A 15211-nucleotide genomic window follows, 5' to 3' on the forward strand; every position below is an offset into this window, starting at 1 on the left:
TTGTCCATTTTTAAAATTAACTAAAAACTGTAAGGAATTGAAAAAAAATGTACATATAAAAGTTACACATTTTTCTCAAGCTTTTCAACGCCATATCAGTTGGTCCATTCCGACAAGCCATTGAGAAATTAACGTGAAAATACGAACTCGATACAACTTTTGCCGTTTTCTAAATTACTTTAAAAAGTTAATAGTTAGAAGAAATTTTTTATATGAAAAGATACGCATTTTCATAAGCTTTCCAATGCCATACATTTGCATCGATCGGACTAGCCGTTTTCAAATTAACTCTGAAATAATAACCCGAGTGTTTGATTTCAGAAATTCCAGAATTTTAGAAATTCCTTTTTAACCATAGGGAATTTGGAAAAACTTTGAACATATGAAATGAGTGGATTTGTAGTAGCCATCCAACACTATATCATTTGCCTCATTCCGATAAACGGTTTAGAAATATGATCGAAAATACGATTCACGTTTTTTTTGTATGAACCAAAATGGTTTTCAAAACTGCTCTTAAACCGTGAACATTTTGATAACAATTCAACCTAGGCCGTTATTAGGTTGTCCATAACTTTCAAATGGTATATCGCAAGCCCTGGGCATTTTTTACACAAGTTCAATCTAGCACCCGGAGAAGTTCAAGCTACTGCTCGGACGAATGAGCCGAGGATCAGAATAGTTATTCTCATTCCAGGATCAGAATAGTGTTTATGTGTGTGTGTCTCTCTCTCTATATATATACATATTTTACCACCAATGCACTATATTTTTACGTTCCATAATTTTTTCTTACTTTTTATCAGAAAAAAGAACGTAACAAAATATTAAATTGCCGTCAAAATTATTTTATGCTATGTAAAGTTACGAACGTAAAAACATAGTGTAAAATACACATAAAATGCATTTTTTCTGGTCTTCTGACATACATTATTGTTTTCTTATGCCAAATTTATATAATGGATCAATATGCATGTAGCTATTTGTATACAAATCAAAAATTATTTATGAAACAACCGTAAGATTACCTCGGGTGAAGAATAAATCAAAAATGAAGCAGGGCAATCCCTATATATATATATATATGAAGCACTGCAGGTTCAAAGTTTTTGGGTCTGTCAGGATGGTCAGACCAGGAACATAAAAACAAAGTAGTCTAAAGTACTTATTACATTTTAAACGAATGGCTGAAGGAGAAGCAACATAGGAAAAACTACATCTCGACTCCCTCTAGCCCACCGATGATCTCCAAGCAATAGTGAGCAATTCTCCCTTGCATTTGTCCAACGGAAGAATGCAACGCTGAAGGAGCCTCGATTGTGTGACGTCGTAGAGCACACTCCATTACTGAAGGAAGCCCCTTAGCCGAACAAACACGCAGCCCATGCCCCTCCAGGTTCTCCCGTGAAAACAAAAATCATTCCTTAATGTCTATAAGCTCCACAAGGAAGCCACAACAACCAGATTTAATACTTTTTTTGTTTTATGCAATTGCCATAAGGCAACAAGATCATCAAGCTGGGTAGAAATATTAATATCAAAACTCGTAGAAATAAAATTCCAAACATGTTTAGCCATAATGCACTCAAGAAAATGATGTTGGACAGATTCATTCTCTAAACAAAATAGACAAGACATGTCATCAACAACCCTTCTTTTGTTGAGATTATCTCGGGTAAGTACTTTGTTGTAAATGATGAGCCAGAGGAAAACATGGATTTTTTTGCGGGCAGAGAATCTTCCAGATTTTGTCTCCAACAACTGATTCTACGCCCCCAAAGTTGATAGCCTTATAAAAGGACTTAACTGAATATTTTCCACTAATGTCCAAGGTCAAGATAGGACAATCAGGAGTATTCGAGAGCTGCACCTGCTTGATATAAGATATCAACTAGTACCACAAATCCAAACCAGGCTGATCTACATTTATTCTAACAGTTAATCTAAGCTCATCACCACCCAAACCTGAATAATTTCCAGAACTGTACCTCAAGGAAACATTCCCCCAACCATACATCGTGCCAAAAACTAATGTTATGCCCATTTCCCACTCTCCATTTGTAAAACACTTTTGCGGCCCAAAGAGCCCAAGTAAACCACTTCTAGAAGGGGATCCCACATTGTTTATAGTCCACAATACATTTGGATTGCATGTATTTTATTTGTAGTCTATCATTTTTTTCCAATCTCTCCCCTCCACCTCGAAATATCTTCCCCCAAGAAGCTAGCAAGGCCATGTTAATGTCTCTCATATTAGGAACTCCTAGTCCTCCATAACTCTTCTTCCGAGAAACCAAGGCCCAAGTAGCCAGATGGTATTTATGTTCATCTCCCAGATTCCCCGAGAAGAAGTGAGCCATGTGAGATTTAATGGCATTAATAGCCCACTTGAGAAACTTAATAATGGTCATAAGATAGGCAGGGATACTAACAATACACGCAGAGAGAAGTATCAGCTTCCCTATATAAGTGAGGGTTCTGTCCATCCACGAGAAGATCCCTTTTATAATCCTATATCAATAATAAGTTGTATGTCTTCTCTTCTTAGCTTGTCAAAATGCAAAGGCACCCCTAGGTATTTAACGGGAAAGGATCCCATTTGGCAACAGAAAATTTGTGCAATGTTGACCTATATTTCAAGGATCCTTAGATTATGTGAGACCATGTGTAATTTTCCTAAGGATTGAAATGCACCTCCAAACCTTATAATTTTCCTATTTATGTGCTCAAGAGATCCTGAAAATCCAATAAGCCCTCTCAAGGTTTTGAACAGTTATTGATGTAAAAAAAAACACAGCCAATTATCTGATTATTATTTGGGGACTGCTACGCATATACCGATGGATTTGTAGAAACCATCCACGACCTTTTTCACCGTCCGATGCATACGCGTGCACCGTTCGATAACCAGCTCGGTCGCATCCGTTCATCACACAAAATCGTGAAACAACGCTCCAGTTGCGAAAACAAGCTCGCTCTTACGTCGTCCGGCTTGTTACATCATCCGGCTGACGGGTTAAAAAATGATTGACGAGTCTTTTGCAACATAGATTATGTTGCAAATTTTTTTGCAACAGAAAAGCATGTGGCGAAAACATTCGTATATTTTTTTGCAATAGATTTTGTTAAGAATATTTTCTGCAACAAGGATCGTGTTGCAATATTTTTTGCAACAAAGGACATGTTGCAAAAAACTTTTGCACCGTAGGTCAGGCTGCACAAAATTTTTGCAACAAAAGATTTTGTTCTAATTTTTTGAAACAGAGACGAAGTTGCAGAAACTCGTCATTACGCCCTACTTGCACTATGCGATCGTAGAAATCGACCGGCTGATGGAAAGAGTTTTCCTTGTTATATAATATTTTCCACAGCAAAAGATCGGAAACATACGTAGAATTCTTTCTCTACAACAAAAGTCTTGTTGCATAAATATTTTGCAACTGAGTGTTTATTGTAGATTTTTTTTTGCAACAGTAGATATTCTTTTTGCAACAAAAAGTTACATTGCAGTTTTTTTTCAAGTTTTCTCTTTCTTGAAACACATGTGTTGTTGCGGAAATAAGTTCTGCAACATATGTAATGTTTTAGGAAAAAAAAAAAACGATGTTGCAATCTAGATTCTCACCCGCACCGTCCGTCATCGACTTCATAGTCGCGACCTAGCGCACGAGACACGTGTCGCGCGCACGAGGAGACGGATGGAAAATGTCCGATCCGTTGGATGATTAACATCATTTTCCTTATTATTTTTTAACAATTTTCTTTTGCCGGTTATTACCCCGTACCAAAAGTCCAAGGGCAGTGCTGGCGAGCACTCCAAGCCCTAGCTATAAAAACTCCCGAAAGCCCCCCATCCTCCCCTCCCCGTTCACCGCGCGAGGCAGCGGCAGCAGCAGCAGCTTTCCCCCCAAAGCCAGCCAGCCAGCCAGCCAGCCAAATCCCCCCTACCCACACAACTCCACTCCCCAGTAAGCTTCGCCTCCTCCTCTCCTCCAATAATTCCTTCTACTCACATATATCGAAATCAAATCGAATCGAATCGAATCCTCTCGTGCCCCCACTACTACTGCTGCTAATCTTATACTGTTTCTCTCTCGCATCATGCCGCGCTTTTCAATTTCCCTAGGTTTTTTCCGGGTCAAAGGTACCGATTTTCGATCCCCCACCATCAGATCCGTACCACGCGTGTTCGATTTGTATCTTCCACTGTGAATTCGTGCGGTTTTCTGCGGATTTCGACGGCGATATCTGATGGTTTGGGGATTTTCGTTTCTGTCTAGGGTTAGGGTTTTGGGATGTCGGATCGGCAGCCGTCGGAGGAGCCGGAGGAGCAGGTGGACCTGGAGGGAGACGACGACGTCATGGACGACGAGGAAGGGTACCGCCGCCGCCGCCACCGCCACGGTGGTGAGGACTCTGATGAGCCGGAGGAGGAGCCCGAGGAGCCTCAAATCGAGGTCGAGGGCGATGGAGATGGCCGGGAGGAGGACGCCGGTATGGCTGTTGCCTGTGACGAACCTGCCGCGGGAAGTGGTGACGAGATGGAGAAGGGTGATGGGCCTGAGGACGAAGAAGAGAAGATGAAGTGGGAGGAACTCCTCGCACTACCCCCGCAGGGCTCGGAGGTATTCCTGGGGGGTCTCCCCCGTGACACCACCGAGGAGGACCTCCGCCAGCTATGCGAGCCATTGGGCGAAATCTTTGAGGTGCCGAAAGCTCACAGCCTTCTCATATTGGTTATTTGCTTTGTAACATGGAATGTGTGATGTGAGGGGTGTGATGGTTAACAGGTGAGGCTGATGAAGGATAAGGAAACAAAGGAAAACAAAGGATTTGCCTTTGTTACATTTACTGCCAAGGATGTGGCTCAGCATGCCATTGAAGAACTGCATGACAAGGACCACAAGGTAGTGTGTGTGTTATCTTTGCCGGTTACTGTGGTTAACAGTGATCTCTGATCCATAACAATGGATACTTTTGTGCAGGGGAGAACACTGCGATGCTCATTGTCCCAGGCCAAGCACAGGTTATTTGTTGGCAATGTACCCAAAGGGTTGAGTGAGGAGGAGCTGACGAGCATAATCAAAGGGAAGGGGCCAGGTGTCGTCAATATTGAGATGTTTAAGGTGCGGTTGTAATTTGTGCTTGTTTTGTTGCAGTGAGGTTTCAGATTTGCTAATAGAAACTTCCTTACAGGATTTGCATAACCCAAGCCGTAATCGTGGGTTCCTCTTTGTTGAGTACTATAACCATGCTTGCGCAGACTATGCCAGACAGAAATTGTCATCACCAGACTTTAAGGTTGATGGAAGCCAGTTGACTGTTAGCTGGGCCGAACCTAAGGGTTCATCATCATCATCATCGGATTCTTCTTCACCTGCTGCTCAGGTAGACACTGCATAAAAAAATTGTACTCTTAAGTATAGCATTGAACTCCTAAGCAATGCATAAAAAATCGAACTCTTAAGCATGGCATTGTATTTCAATGTACGTAGTGTTGAGTATCGTGGTTGTTTAGGAAACATAGGTAGACTAGGATTTGTTCCTGCCTTGACTTGTACTCCAAGATGATCATGTACTCCTATACATATATGCCCACGAGACTTAAGCAATACAACAACTATTCCACCAATCCCTCTCTCCCTTCTAACATGGTATCTGCCGCAAGTTCCTAGACCTAGCCGTCGCCCACCGCTTTCGCCCCGCGTGCCGCCCCCGGGGCGGTTGGCCTCCATGACAGCCGCCGGGGCTGCAGTGCCCGTACCTTGGGTTTGTTTGCCGGTCTTGTTGATCGGCTGCCCTAGGGAGTCTTTTTTCCTGACCTCTTGATCCGGATTTTTCTCTCTTTCGCCGGTCCCTTTGATCGGCGTTTTCTTTTTGGTTTTCCGATCTAAGATCGGTTTGCATCGCCCACTGCCGCCGTCAACCCCCACGCCTCTACTCCGACACTGGCATCGACTCTTCACCGGCCACATTGTCATCTACCGCGCAGCAAGGCTGGACGCGCTGTCCAAGGGACGCCTTCGTGCGTCGCCGCCAGCTGCTCGCTTGCGTGGTCTCCATTGCTGGCTCGTCTGTCGTCATCGCCCGGGACATCACCGACTTGTCTGTGTCGTCATCGCCCGGGACATCATCGACAACGTCGCAATCGTCTCCAATTTGCGCGCCGTCCCCGCCATGGCGCATACATCGCTGTCGTCGGTCTGATCAACCGATCACGTGCGTCTCTTCGCCAAGCACGTCCGTGAGCACGCACCTATCGCCGATCGAGCCATAGGATGCCCTTGCGTCGTCCCTTCGGACTGCTGCGTCATCGCCTCGAGGTCCTCTCATCGGGTGCTCCGACCTGCACGCCGCTACCGCCGACGGCCCTTTGGGCCGTTGCGCTGTGGCAGGTGGTCCACGCCGCCGCCCCGAGATCCTCTTGACGGCTACCCCCATAGCCGTCTTTGCGTCGCCCCTTCAGGGCTATCGTGGTGCGGCGCGCGGTCCACGTCGCTGCCCGTCGGGCCGTCACCTCTTGCCAGTGGTTCTTCCCGTGATTGCCCTGACCTGCGAGCCGCTGCTAAACTGTCCCTTCAAGCTGTAGCGTGGTGGCACGCGGTCCCCGCCGCGGTCCGAGGCCGTCCCCATGGCTGCACCTACCCGCGCACTGCCGCTGCGTCGCCCCTTTGGGCCGTAGCGTCGTGGCACGCGGTCCACGCTGCCGCCCCGAGGTCTTCCCGCCGTCGCCCTGACCCGCCTGCCGCCGCTGTGGCGCCCCTTCGGTGCATAGCGCGCCGCGGCTTGCGGTCCACTCCACCGTCTCCGCGTGTCGACTCTACGTAGCAGCGGTCCTTATTAAGTCCTGCTTATATTGATTGTTTTATTGGCTAATTTATTGATAGAAGTAGCTTGCTTCTGTGTTTATGCTACCATAGTAGCGAGAGACAGCAGAAGCAGTTTATAATGGAACTATGGAATCATAGCTTATTTGGACCTTATTTAAACATTCTTACTATTCATTTGTCACATTAAGGTTTACTGGAGCATTATTTTCTGAACAGATTTAGTATATTAATGTGACTGATATTTCCTGAATCTTTTAGCGGATTGCAATAGCTATTCAAGTGTTGTGCATTATATTTGAATTATCTCGTTTGATAACTAGTTGTGCACACACAAAAAATCTAGTCATAACTGCAGTCTGACTTTATCTTCTGTACATCATGTCAGGAATCAAATACGCAGCAACTTTGTTTTTGCAGCATATGCAAGAAGTTGTTGATTGCACTAGCACAATATCCTGACCTTATAGTCATATTTTTCATTTGCATGAGCCCATCCTATGTGAACTCTGTTCTGTGACGGACGAAATACCCAATCTATTTAAGTCTCTGTTGTCTTGTTATTTTTCGCCTCCATACCTATCATATGCTGTTCAAGTCTGCTGAACATCTGTAATACTTCTTTCCTTCACAGGTGAAGACTATATACGTGAAGAACCTGCCAGAGAATGTTTCTAAAGAGAAAGTTAAGGATCTCTTTGAAGTTCATGGAGAGGTCACAAAAATTGTTTTACCGCCTGCTAAGGCCGGGCATAAGAGGGATTTTGGGTTTGTTCACTTTGCTGAAAGATCAAGTGCACTGAAGGCAGTTAAAGGAAGTGAAAAATATGAAATTGATGGTAATTTTATCTTCAGATTGTCATTTCACTATCAAATTAAATTTAGTGTTGTAGCGTTAAGTTTGTCTATTTGTTGGAATTGGTTGACATGACTAACAGTTCATGAGGAATTAGTTCTTGTGTTGGTTTTAAATCTTTTAAGAATGTCTATCGTAGTAAAATTAGATTTGATCCATCATGAACTGCTACACGTGAAAATTTGTTCCAGCAGTACCACAGTTAATTGGTGGTTGTCTGAAATACAGGGCAAGTGCTCGAAGTTTCCATGGCCAAACCTTTGAGTGATAAGAAACCTGACCACTCCTTCAAGCCTGGAGGAGCTCCTAGCTATCCTCTTCCACCTTATGGTGGCTACATGGGAGACCCATATGGTGCCTATGGTGGTGGCCCTGGATTCAACCAGGTAAGACATATAACAAGTTAATAACTCATGTAGAGTACCATGCTATGTATTTCTTTGGCTTTACCAACATCCTTTTTTTGCAGCCTATGATATATGGTAGAGGACCAGCACCGGCTGGGATGAGGATGGTTCCAATGGTGCTCCCTGATGGCCGCCTTGGCTATGTTCTGTAAGACTGTTTTTCTGCATACTAGTGTTGATGCGTACACATCTTCAGTTCCTGACAATGTTATACTAATGTTGATAGGCAACAACCTGGTGGAATGCCGCCTCCACCCCCTCCTCGACGTGGTGACCGGCGGGATGGCGGTGGCGAAGGAAGCCACCGGCGTTATCGGCCCTACTAGTTTTTCCCTTGCCTTGCATCTTTTGTAGGTGATGGATTTGTTAACTTTGATGGAGTGCGTTTAGGAGCGTGTTTTGTTTTGCCCTGTAAGACTTTTTCTTGATAAACACCTGAGACTTGTTCTGTTGTGCTGTCCTTTTCAATAACTTGTGTATCATGCAGTGCTCGTGACTTGAAAAGAGCATGCATCTCTTGCGTTTCTAGTTGAACAGTCCGACAATTTATCTGTGACGTCTCCATCTTGGTTGGGTGTATAATCCCCAACCTCCATAACTTGAACTGCAAAATAGTCTTATATTTAATTGCAGAGGCAGTATCTTACTATTGTACTTATTAAAAAAGATAATTGTTTTTTGAATGTTCTATTTGCCTTAGTCGTTCAGGACGTATTTTATTGTAGTGCGTTTTTTCATTCATTTCAATTCGTATTTAGTTCATATTAAAATATCCAAAACAACTTAATAATAGTGGACAGAGGAAGTATGTGTTATGTAGCATCAAAATCATAGCACTGAGTTCATATATGGGCAATGTTTTAAAACCTATTGATGCTTCTCACATAATACACCTCCCTGCATAGGGTGTTATTGAAAATTTAGGCATTTCAGAGTATTGGTCATGATTGTATATTCTCGCCTGTTATTTTCATGCATGCATACTCAATTATTCCATCCTAACATATACTCCTTTTGTAGTTCTTTCCAACAACAAGTATTTAGGAACATAACGAGTACATAATTCAACGGTGTCATAGCCTCAATTTATTAAATAGAAATTTAAAGTTCTTTGTGCATCAACACCATTGCATAAGCATCATTTGTTGAATTGTGAAATTGTGAATCACTCGAAACCTTGTGAAATGCTTTAAAATGCAGCAAGAAAGTCAATGAACTAACATATGTCCTTCAGAATCTTGAAATGTTTATCATAACCTCCGTTGTATGTGAGAAGTCTCCGTGTAAATTTTCGTGAACTTTGAATCTATAGAACTCTTGAAATAATTGTTCAACTCTTAACAACAATCAAATGGTAGATCAAAGTTCTACCAAACCGAGGGAATTTCACTTTGTGAAATCAAACTTGTGAATAATATTTTAATATTATTAGGAAGCTACAATATTTTTCCCTTAATTTTAAAAATCCAATTAACATACTTGTAGTTTTAACCCCAATTTAAATCAAACCCGAGTTACAATTATAAATTATACTTCACAGGGTAATAATTTACTTGGACATTGAATAATTTCATGGAACCATGTTTTTCTAGTACATTTAAACCTCATTAGAATATTCAAATAATTTGAAAGTTCTTTGAATCAAAAGAAAAGCGAAAGAGCAAAATGAGCCCTCTCTTCCCCTTACCTTTGGGCCGAGCACAAGAGCCGAGCCATTATCCACCCATGACCCATCTCTTCTCTCCCTCACACCGAGTCCACTTAGCATTACCGCCTCATTTTTCATCCCCGCGCCCATAGATGAGTGTGTGGTCACCACGTGCGTCGTCGACACCATGTCCTGTGTTGCCTCACCTGACTTCCTCTCGACCTGATTCTTGGGAGATGTGATTGGCTGATCATCATTCCATGCCGATGTGGATGTTGTCATCCGTGAAGTGATTCATGCACTTGATACGTTAGTATCGACCTCGCATAACATCTTGGCCACCGTCACGTCTTTTGTAGCCAATGATATTGTCCATCTCAACATGTCCCTCTTGCCCCATTTGATCCGCTGAACGATGCCTCCTCGTTTGTCCCCTTCCCTCTCTCGTGTCACGACGTTTGCTCACCGCCAGCTTTCGCTGCCAACGTTGCTAACGCCCCTAGCCCAAAACCTTGCCCCATAGATGTGTCTCATTACCCTCTTAGTCCTTGCGAATGGACCTGGACGAGATCGATCTAAATCGGCCCGACCCTTCACTTCTTCCTCAAATTAGTGGACCTTCGCCGTGTCATCGATCTTTTTGGCTACCCCCACCCTAAGCTTCCCCCGTAATGCCTTGCATATCCTAGATGTTCTTGAAGCCCTAGACTCGTCCGCAAACAGTGCTCGACCTAAGCTACCTCGCCCATTTGGTCATTCTCTGGTAGCCATTGCCGCTATCCGTTGCCTTGTTCCTGAGCTCCTCTTGAATCACCGAGCTTTCCTTCGTGCTTATGAGGGGCTCTTGAAAGTGTAAATAATCACCATGTGGTTTTGGTAATTAATAACAACATATACATCATTGAACTAATGCATTTTCAAAGATCGTTTTACGTAGTTCAATGTATGTGTGTGATATGTCCCAAACGTATCTACTTTTTCAAACACTTTTGCTCTTGTTTTGGACTTCAATTGGACGATTTGAATGAAACTAACCTGGACTGACGGTGTTTTGAACAGAACTACCTTGGTGTTATTTTTGTGCAGAAATAGAAGTTCTTGTAATTGGATGGAGAATTTTTACAGAATATATAAAAAATATTGGCGTAAAGATCTATCGGAGGGGGGCACCATAGAGCCACAAGTCCAGGTGGCGCCCCCCTAGGGCACGCCACCTAGGCTTGTGGGCCCCTCGCAATTCTTTTTTCCCTACCTCTAGTCATATAAGCTCCTTATCGTCCAGAAAAAATGAAGGATACATTTTCATCACGTTTTACGATACAGAGCCACTGCCATCTCGTGTTCTTGATTGGAAGGGCTGATATGGAGTCCATTTTGGGCTCGAGAGAGGGGGATTCGTCGTCATCGTCATCATCAACCCTTCTCCATCAACAATCCCATGCTGCTCACCACCGGGAGTGAGTAATCCCTTTGTAGACTTGGTGGACGTGGATGGAGGTGGATGAAATTTGTCATGTAATCAAGTCAATTTGTTAGGGCTTGATCTCTAGTACCCACTATGTTGCGAGATTAATGTTGCTATGACTTTGCTATGCTTATGCTTATCACTAGAGCTCTAGTGCCATGATTACACATCTGAACCAATTATGCTTCTATGAATATGAGAGTGTTTTAAATCCTATCTTGCAAGTTCTGTGCACCTATTACGTGTTATGATCCATAGACCCCAAAGTGACAGCAATCGGGACCCCCTCCGGTGATGGTCATAGTATGAGGAGTTCATGTATTCACTATGTGTTAATGCTTTGTTCCGGTTCTCTATTAAAAGGAGATCTTAATTGCCCTTAGATTTCCATTAGGACCCCACTGCCATGAGAGGGTTGGACAAAAGATGTTATGCAAGTTCTTACCATAACCACGCATAACTATATACGGAGTACACACCTACATTGAATTGATGAATTGGAGCTAGGTCTGTGTCACTCTAGGTTGTGATTGTTACATGGTAGATGTCACCCATACAATTATCCATCACTTATCAATTGCCTACGCTTCTCTCATATTGTCTTTGCTAAATTACTATTGCCACTTGTTGAGGCATAATTTATGCCTAAGTAATTTTGGTGATTGATGACAGTACCGTACAGGACTAATTGTGTGTGTCAAGGTTTCAGGCAACATTCGTCAACGGCACAAGACGACACGACTCCTCTCTTCGGGAACGGAAGCACGACGCTATCCTAGATTCTCTTTATTTGAGTCATAGGAAAGCCGTACTATTAAGAGGGGATCCGTAGTGGAAAGGTTTGGGTGGAATCTATCTTTGCACACGCACACCTCTATTTTCTCCCTTTCCTTTATCTTTGGAGCGGCCCTCGCCGTTTTGTTCTTAGCTTCTCTGCAAAATGGTCCCGAGCGGTAGTACCGCTGGTCCCAGCGGTAGTACCGCCCTTGGTGAGCGGTAGTACCGCTGGCTGGCGGTAGTACCGCCCCTGGTCAGCGGTGGTACCGCTGGCCAGCGGTAGTACCGTCCCGGGTCAGCGGTAGTACCGCTCCAGGTGCCCTGTTCCACCTACCTAGCGGTAGTTCGTGGACGGACCCTTTTGCGAAGACTTTCTCGGCGGTAGTAGTGCTTTAGCACTACCAAGGGCCAGCGGTAGTACCGCTGGAAGCCCCAGCGGTAGTACCGCTGCTCCCAGCGGTAGTACCGCCGGGCAGCGGTAGTACCGCTCCTTCCCAGCGGTAGTACCGCTGGTTCTCGGGCAGAGAGTGGGAAAACGGTCTGAATTTTCCCCCCACTATATAAAGAGTTCTTCTAGCTGAGGAACTCCATCTCTTACCTCTCTAAGCTCCATTGTTGCTCCACAAGCTTAAAAGTGCCCGATCTCTCTCCCTAGCCAATCAAACTTGTTGATTCTTTAGGGATTAGTTGAGAAGGCCTAGATCCACACTTCCACCAAGAGAAAAGTTGATTCCCCCACCTATCCCTTGCGGATCTTGTTACTCTTGGGTGTTTGAGCATCCTAGACGGTTGAGGTCACCTCAAAGCCATATTCCATTGTGGTGAAGCTTCGTGGTCTCGTTGGGAGCCTCCAAGCTTTGTGTGGAGTTGCCCCAACCTTGTTTGTAAAGGTTCGGTCGCCGCCTTCAAGGGCACCTATAGTGGAATCACGGTACCTTGCATCGTGCGAGGGCGTGAGGAGAATACGGTGGCCTTAGTGGCTTTTTGGGGAGCATTGTGCCTCCACACCGCTCCAACGGAGACGTACTTCCTGTCAAAAGGAAGGAACTTCGGTAACACATCCTCGTCTCCATCGGTTCCACTTGTGGTTATCTCTAACCTTTACTTTGTATTTGCTTTTACTTGTGACTATATCTTACTTGTCTTAATAGGCCTTGTTGATAGCTTCTATAGGGGTCACCTATTTGTCATATTATTTGTGAACCCGTATAGTGTTTACCTTAACTTGTTAAGTTTAATTAAAAAGTGGACGTTGTCTATTCACACCCCCTCTAGCCAACCATATCGATCCTTTCAATTGGTATCAGAGCCACGTCTCTTTATTAAGGGTTTAACCACCGGAAGAGTATGGAAGGCGGAGAGGAAGTTAACCGTGGGCAACCCGAAGACATGGACTTGACTTCGGTCACAAGGGACGACTTGAATACGGCTACGGCCGCCCTCAAGACGTCCTTGACGAGCGAAGTCAAAACCATGCTTAAGGAATTAATTGATGGTCTTAAAAGTTCACCCGAACCGGCTTTAGTGGTTAAACCCACCATTTCCGATTCGGAGGCCAACTCCTTTAAGGAAGCGGCTAAAGGTATGCAACCTGCTTCACCTCACGAAAAGGATGGAACGGGAACACATGCTTCGGTTCCACCTCCCATGACATATGGAGGACCCGTTCTCGCACCTCGTCTTAATCCTGTTGGTCCTCCTCCTAAACTTGTAAAAGGTGACTTTGCTAACTGGGTATTTTCTATTAAGTCTCATTTGAATCACAGCTCAACAAACTTGTGGAGAATTATCGAGCAAGGATATTACCCCCATGACCCAAGCAACCTCACTCCAAGAGAAGATGCAGACAATCAATATAATCACTCTGCGCTGTTTATTCTCCAGTCTGCTGTGCCACCTGAAGATCTTCCCCACTTACGTCCCTTCACATTGGCCAAGGATTGTTGGGAGCATATTTTGGTGTTGTACAAGGGAAGCTCAAGTATTCAACGATCCAACTATGAAGTGATACTTGATCAGGCCGATGAGTTTGTGATGAAAGAAGAAGAGGATCCTCGTGATCTCTATCGGAGGGTGACAGCTATTGCTGTGGCACTAAAGGACCATGGGAGTAAGGATGTGGATGACACTTGGGTCAAGCGCAAGTTTCTCAAAGCCATCATGCCTTTCAATAAAGCCATGTCATCTGTCATTCGTCAGCGGCCAGACTTCCACTCCTTGTCTTCCAGTGAAGTGTTGGATGAATTCATTGCAATGTCAATCATGAACGAAACAGCCGACAACGCACTTGCTCGTGTCCGATCAAAAACCACTTCACCCAAACTTGCGTTGAAAGCAAGAGCAATGCTTGAAGAAGAAGAAGAAGATGAGGAAGAGGAGAGCTGCCCGAAAGACACAAAGTATGCCTATCATGAGCACATGGCTCTTGCATCAAGGCAATTCTGGGGAAACAAAAGGAACTCAAGACCAACCTTCAGCAAGAACAACTCAAGTGGATTCAAACCCAAACAACGAGTAAGGACATGTTATAACTGTGGCAACGTGAGTCACTTCGTGGCAGAATGCCCCTATGAGAAGAGAGAAGACAACGGAGGCAAGCTCATTCGCAAAGACAAAACCAAATCATTTCCAATCAAGAACAACTTTGTGAAGAAACCTCACCCAAAAGGAATGGTGGCCCTGGAGGAGTATCCTTCTGATGATGATGATGATGATGCAGTGGCAACGGCAACTGTTGCTATAGAAACTACCCCTTCCCAGAAGGTGTCTCTCTTCAACGCCCCCAACGAGAACCACATCACCAAGTGCCTCATGGCAAAAGGTACCAATCAGGTAACTCCTATCATTAAGACCAACATTGCTTCTGCTCCTTCATTGTTAAATTGTGTAGAAGATAGTGATGTTGGAGAACTTAATGAGCATGATCTTGATAAGTTCTTATGCACTATTAAGGGAGAAACCAAGAAGCACTTTGTTGCCCTCTTGGAACAACTGGGTGAGGCCACTGACCTCATTGAGTCTCATGAGGAGACCATCTCCGAGCTTCATGGACATAGCCGTGACTATGCCAATGAAATTGCCGAATTATCTAGTACTCTAGAAGAAGAGCGCACTCTTCGTTTGGCTCTTGAGGAGTCATATAACAATGACTGCACTAAAATGCAAAAGAAACTAGATCGTGATGTTGTTCTTACTCGCATGCTTAAATCTGAAAAGTATGCTCTTGAGGTT

General features: G+C 44.2%; 1 protein-coding gene across 2 annotated transcripts; it reads left to right on the plus strand.

The window, feature by feature from the left end:
* Positions 1–3857: 3857 nt before the first annotated feature.
* LOC123406958 (heterogeneous nuclear ribonucleoprotein Q) lies at positions 3858–8639 on the plus strand. 2 transcript variants are annotated; one of them, XM_045099978.1, is made up of 10 exons: positions 3868–3968; positions 4127–4144; positions 4281–4706; positions 4791–4907; positions 4986–5126; positions 5197–5388; positions 7462–7666; positions 7912–8069; positions 8153–8238; positions 8317–8639. In XM_045099978.1, exons 3-10 carry the CDS (start codon positions 4296–4298, stop codon positions 8414–8416), a joined length of 1410 nt encoding a protein of 469 aa, XP_044955913.1. In that variant the 5' UTR covers positions 3868–3968; positions 4127–4144; positions 4281–4295; the 3' UTR covers positions 8417–8639. The 2 variants fall into 2 exon arrangements, with proteins under 2 accessions (XP_044955912.1, XP_044955913.1); XM_045099977.1 differs by lacking the exon at positions 4127–4144 and having other exon boundaries at positions 3858–3968.
* The last annotated feature ends 6572 nt before the right edge of the window (positions 8640–15211 follow it).

This window comes from Hordeum vulgare, chromosome 7H (assembly GCF_904849725.1).
Source record: "Hordeum vulgare subsp. vulgare chromosome 7H, MorexV3_pseudomolecules_assembly, whole genome shotgun sequence".
In the NCBI taxonomy this organism is placed as follows: domain Eukaryota; kingdom Viridiplantae; phylum Streptophyta; class Magnoliopsida; order Poales; family Poaceae; genus Hordeum; species Hordeum vulgare.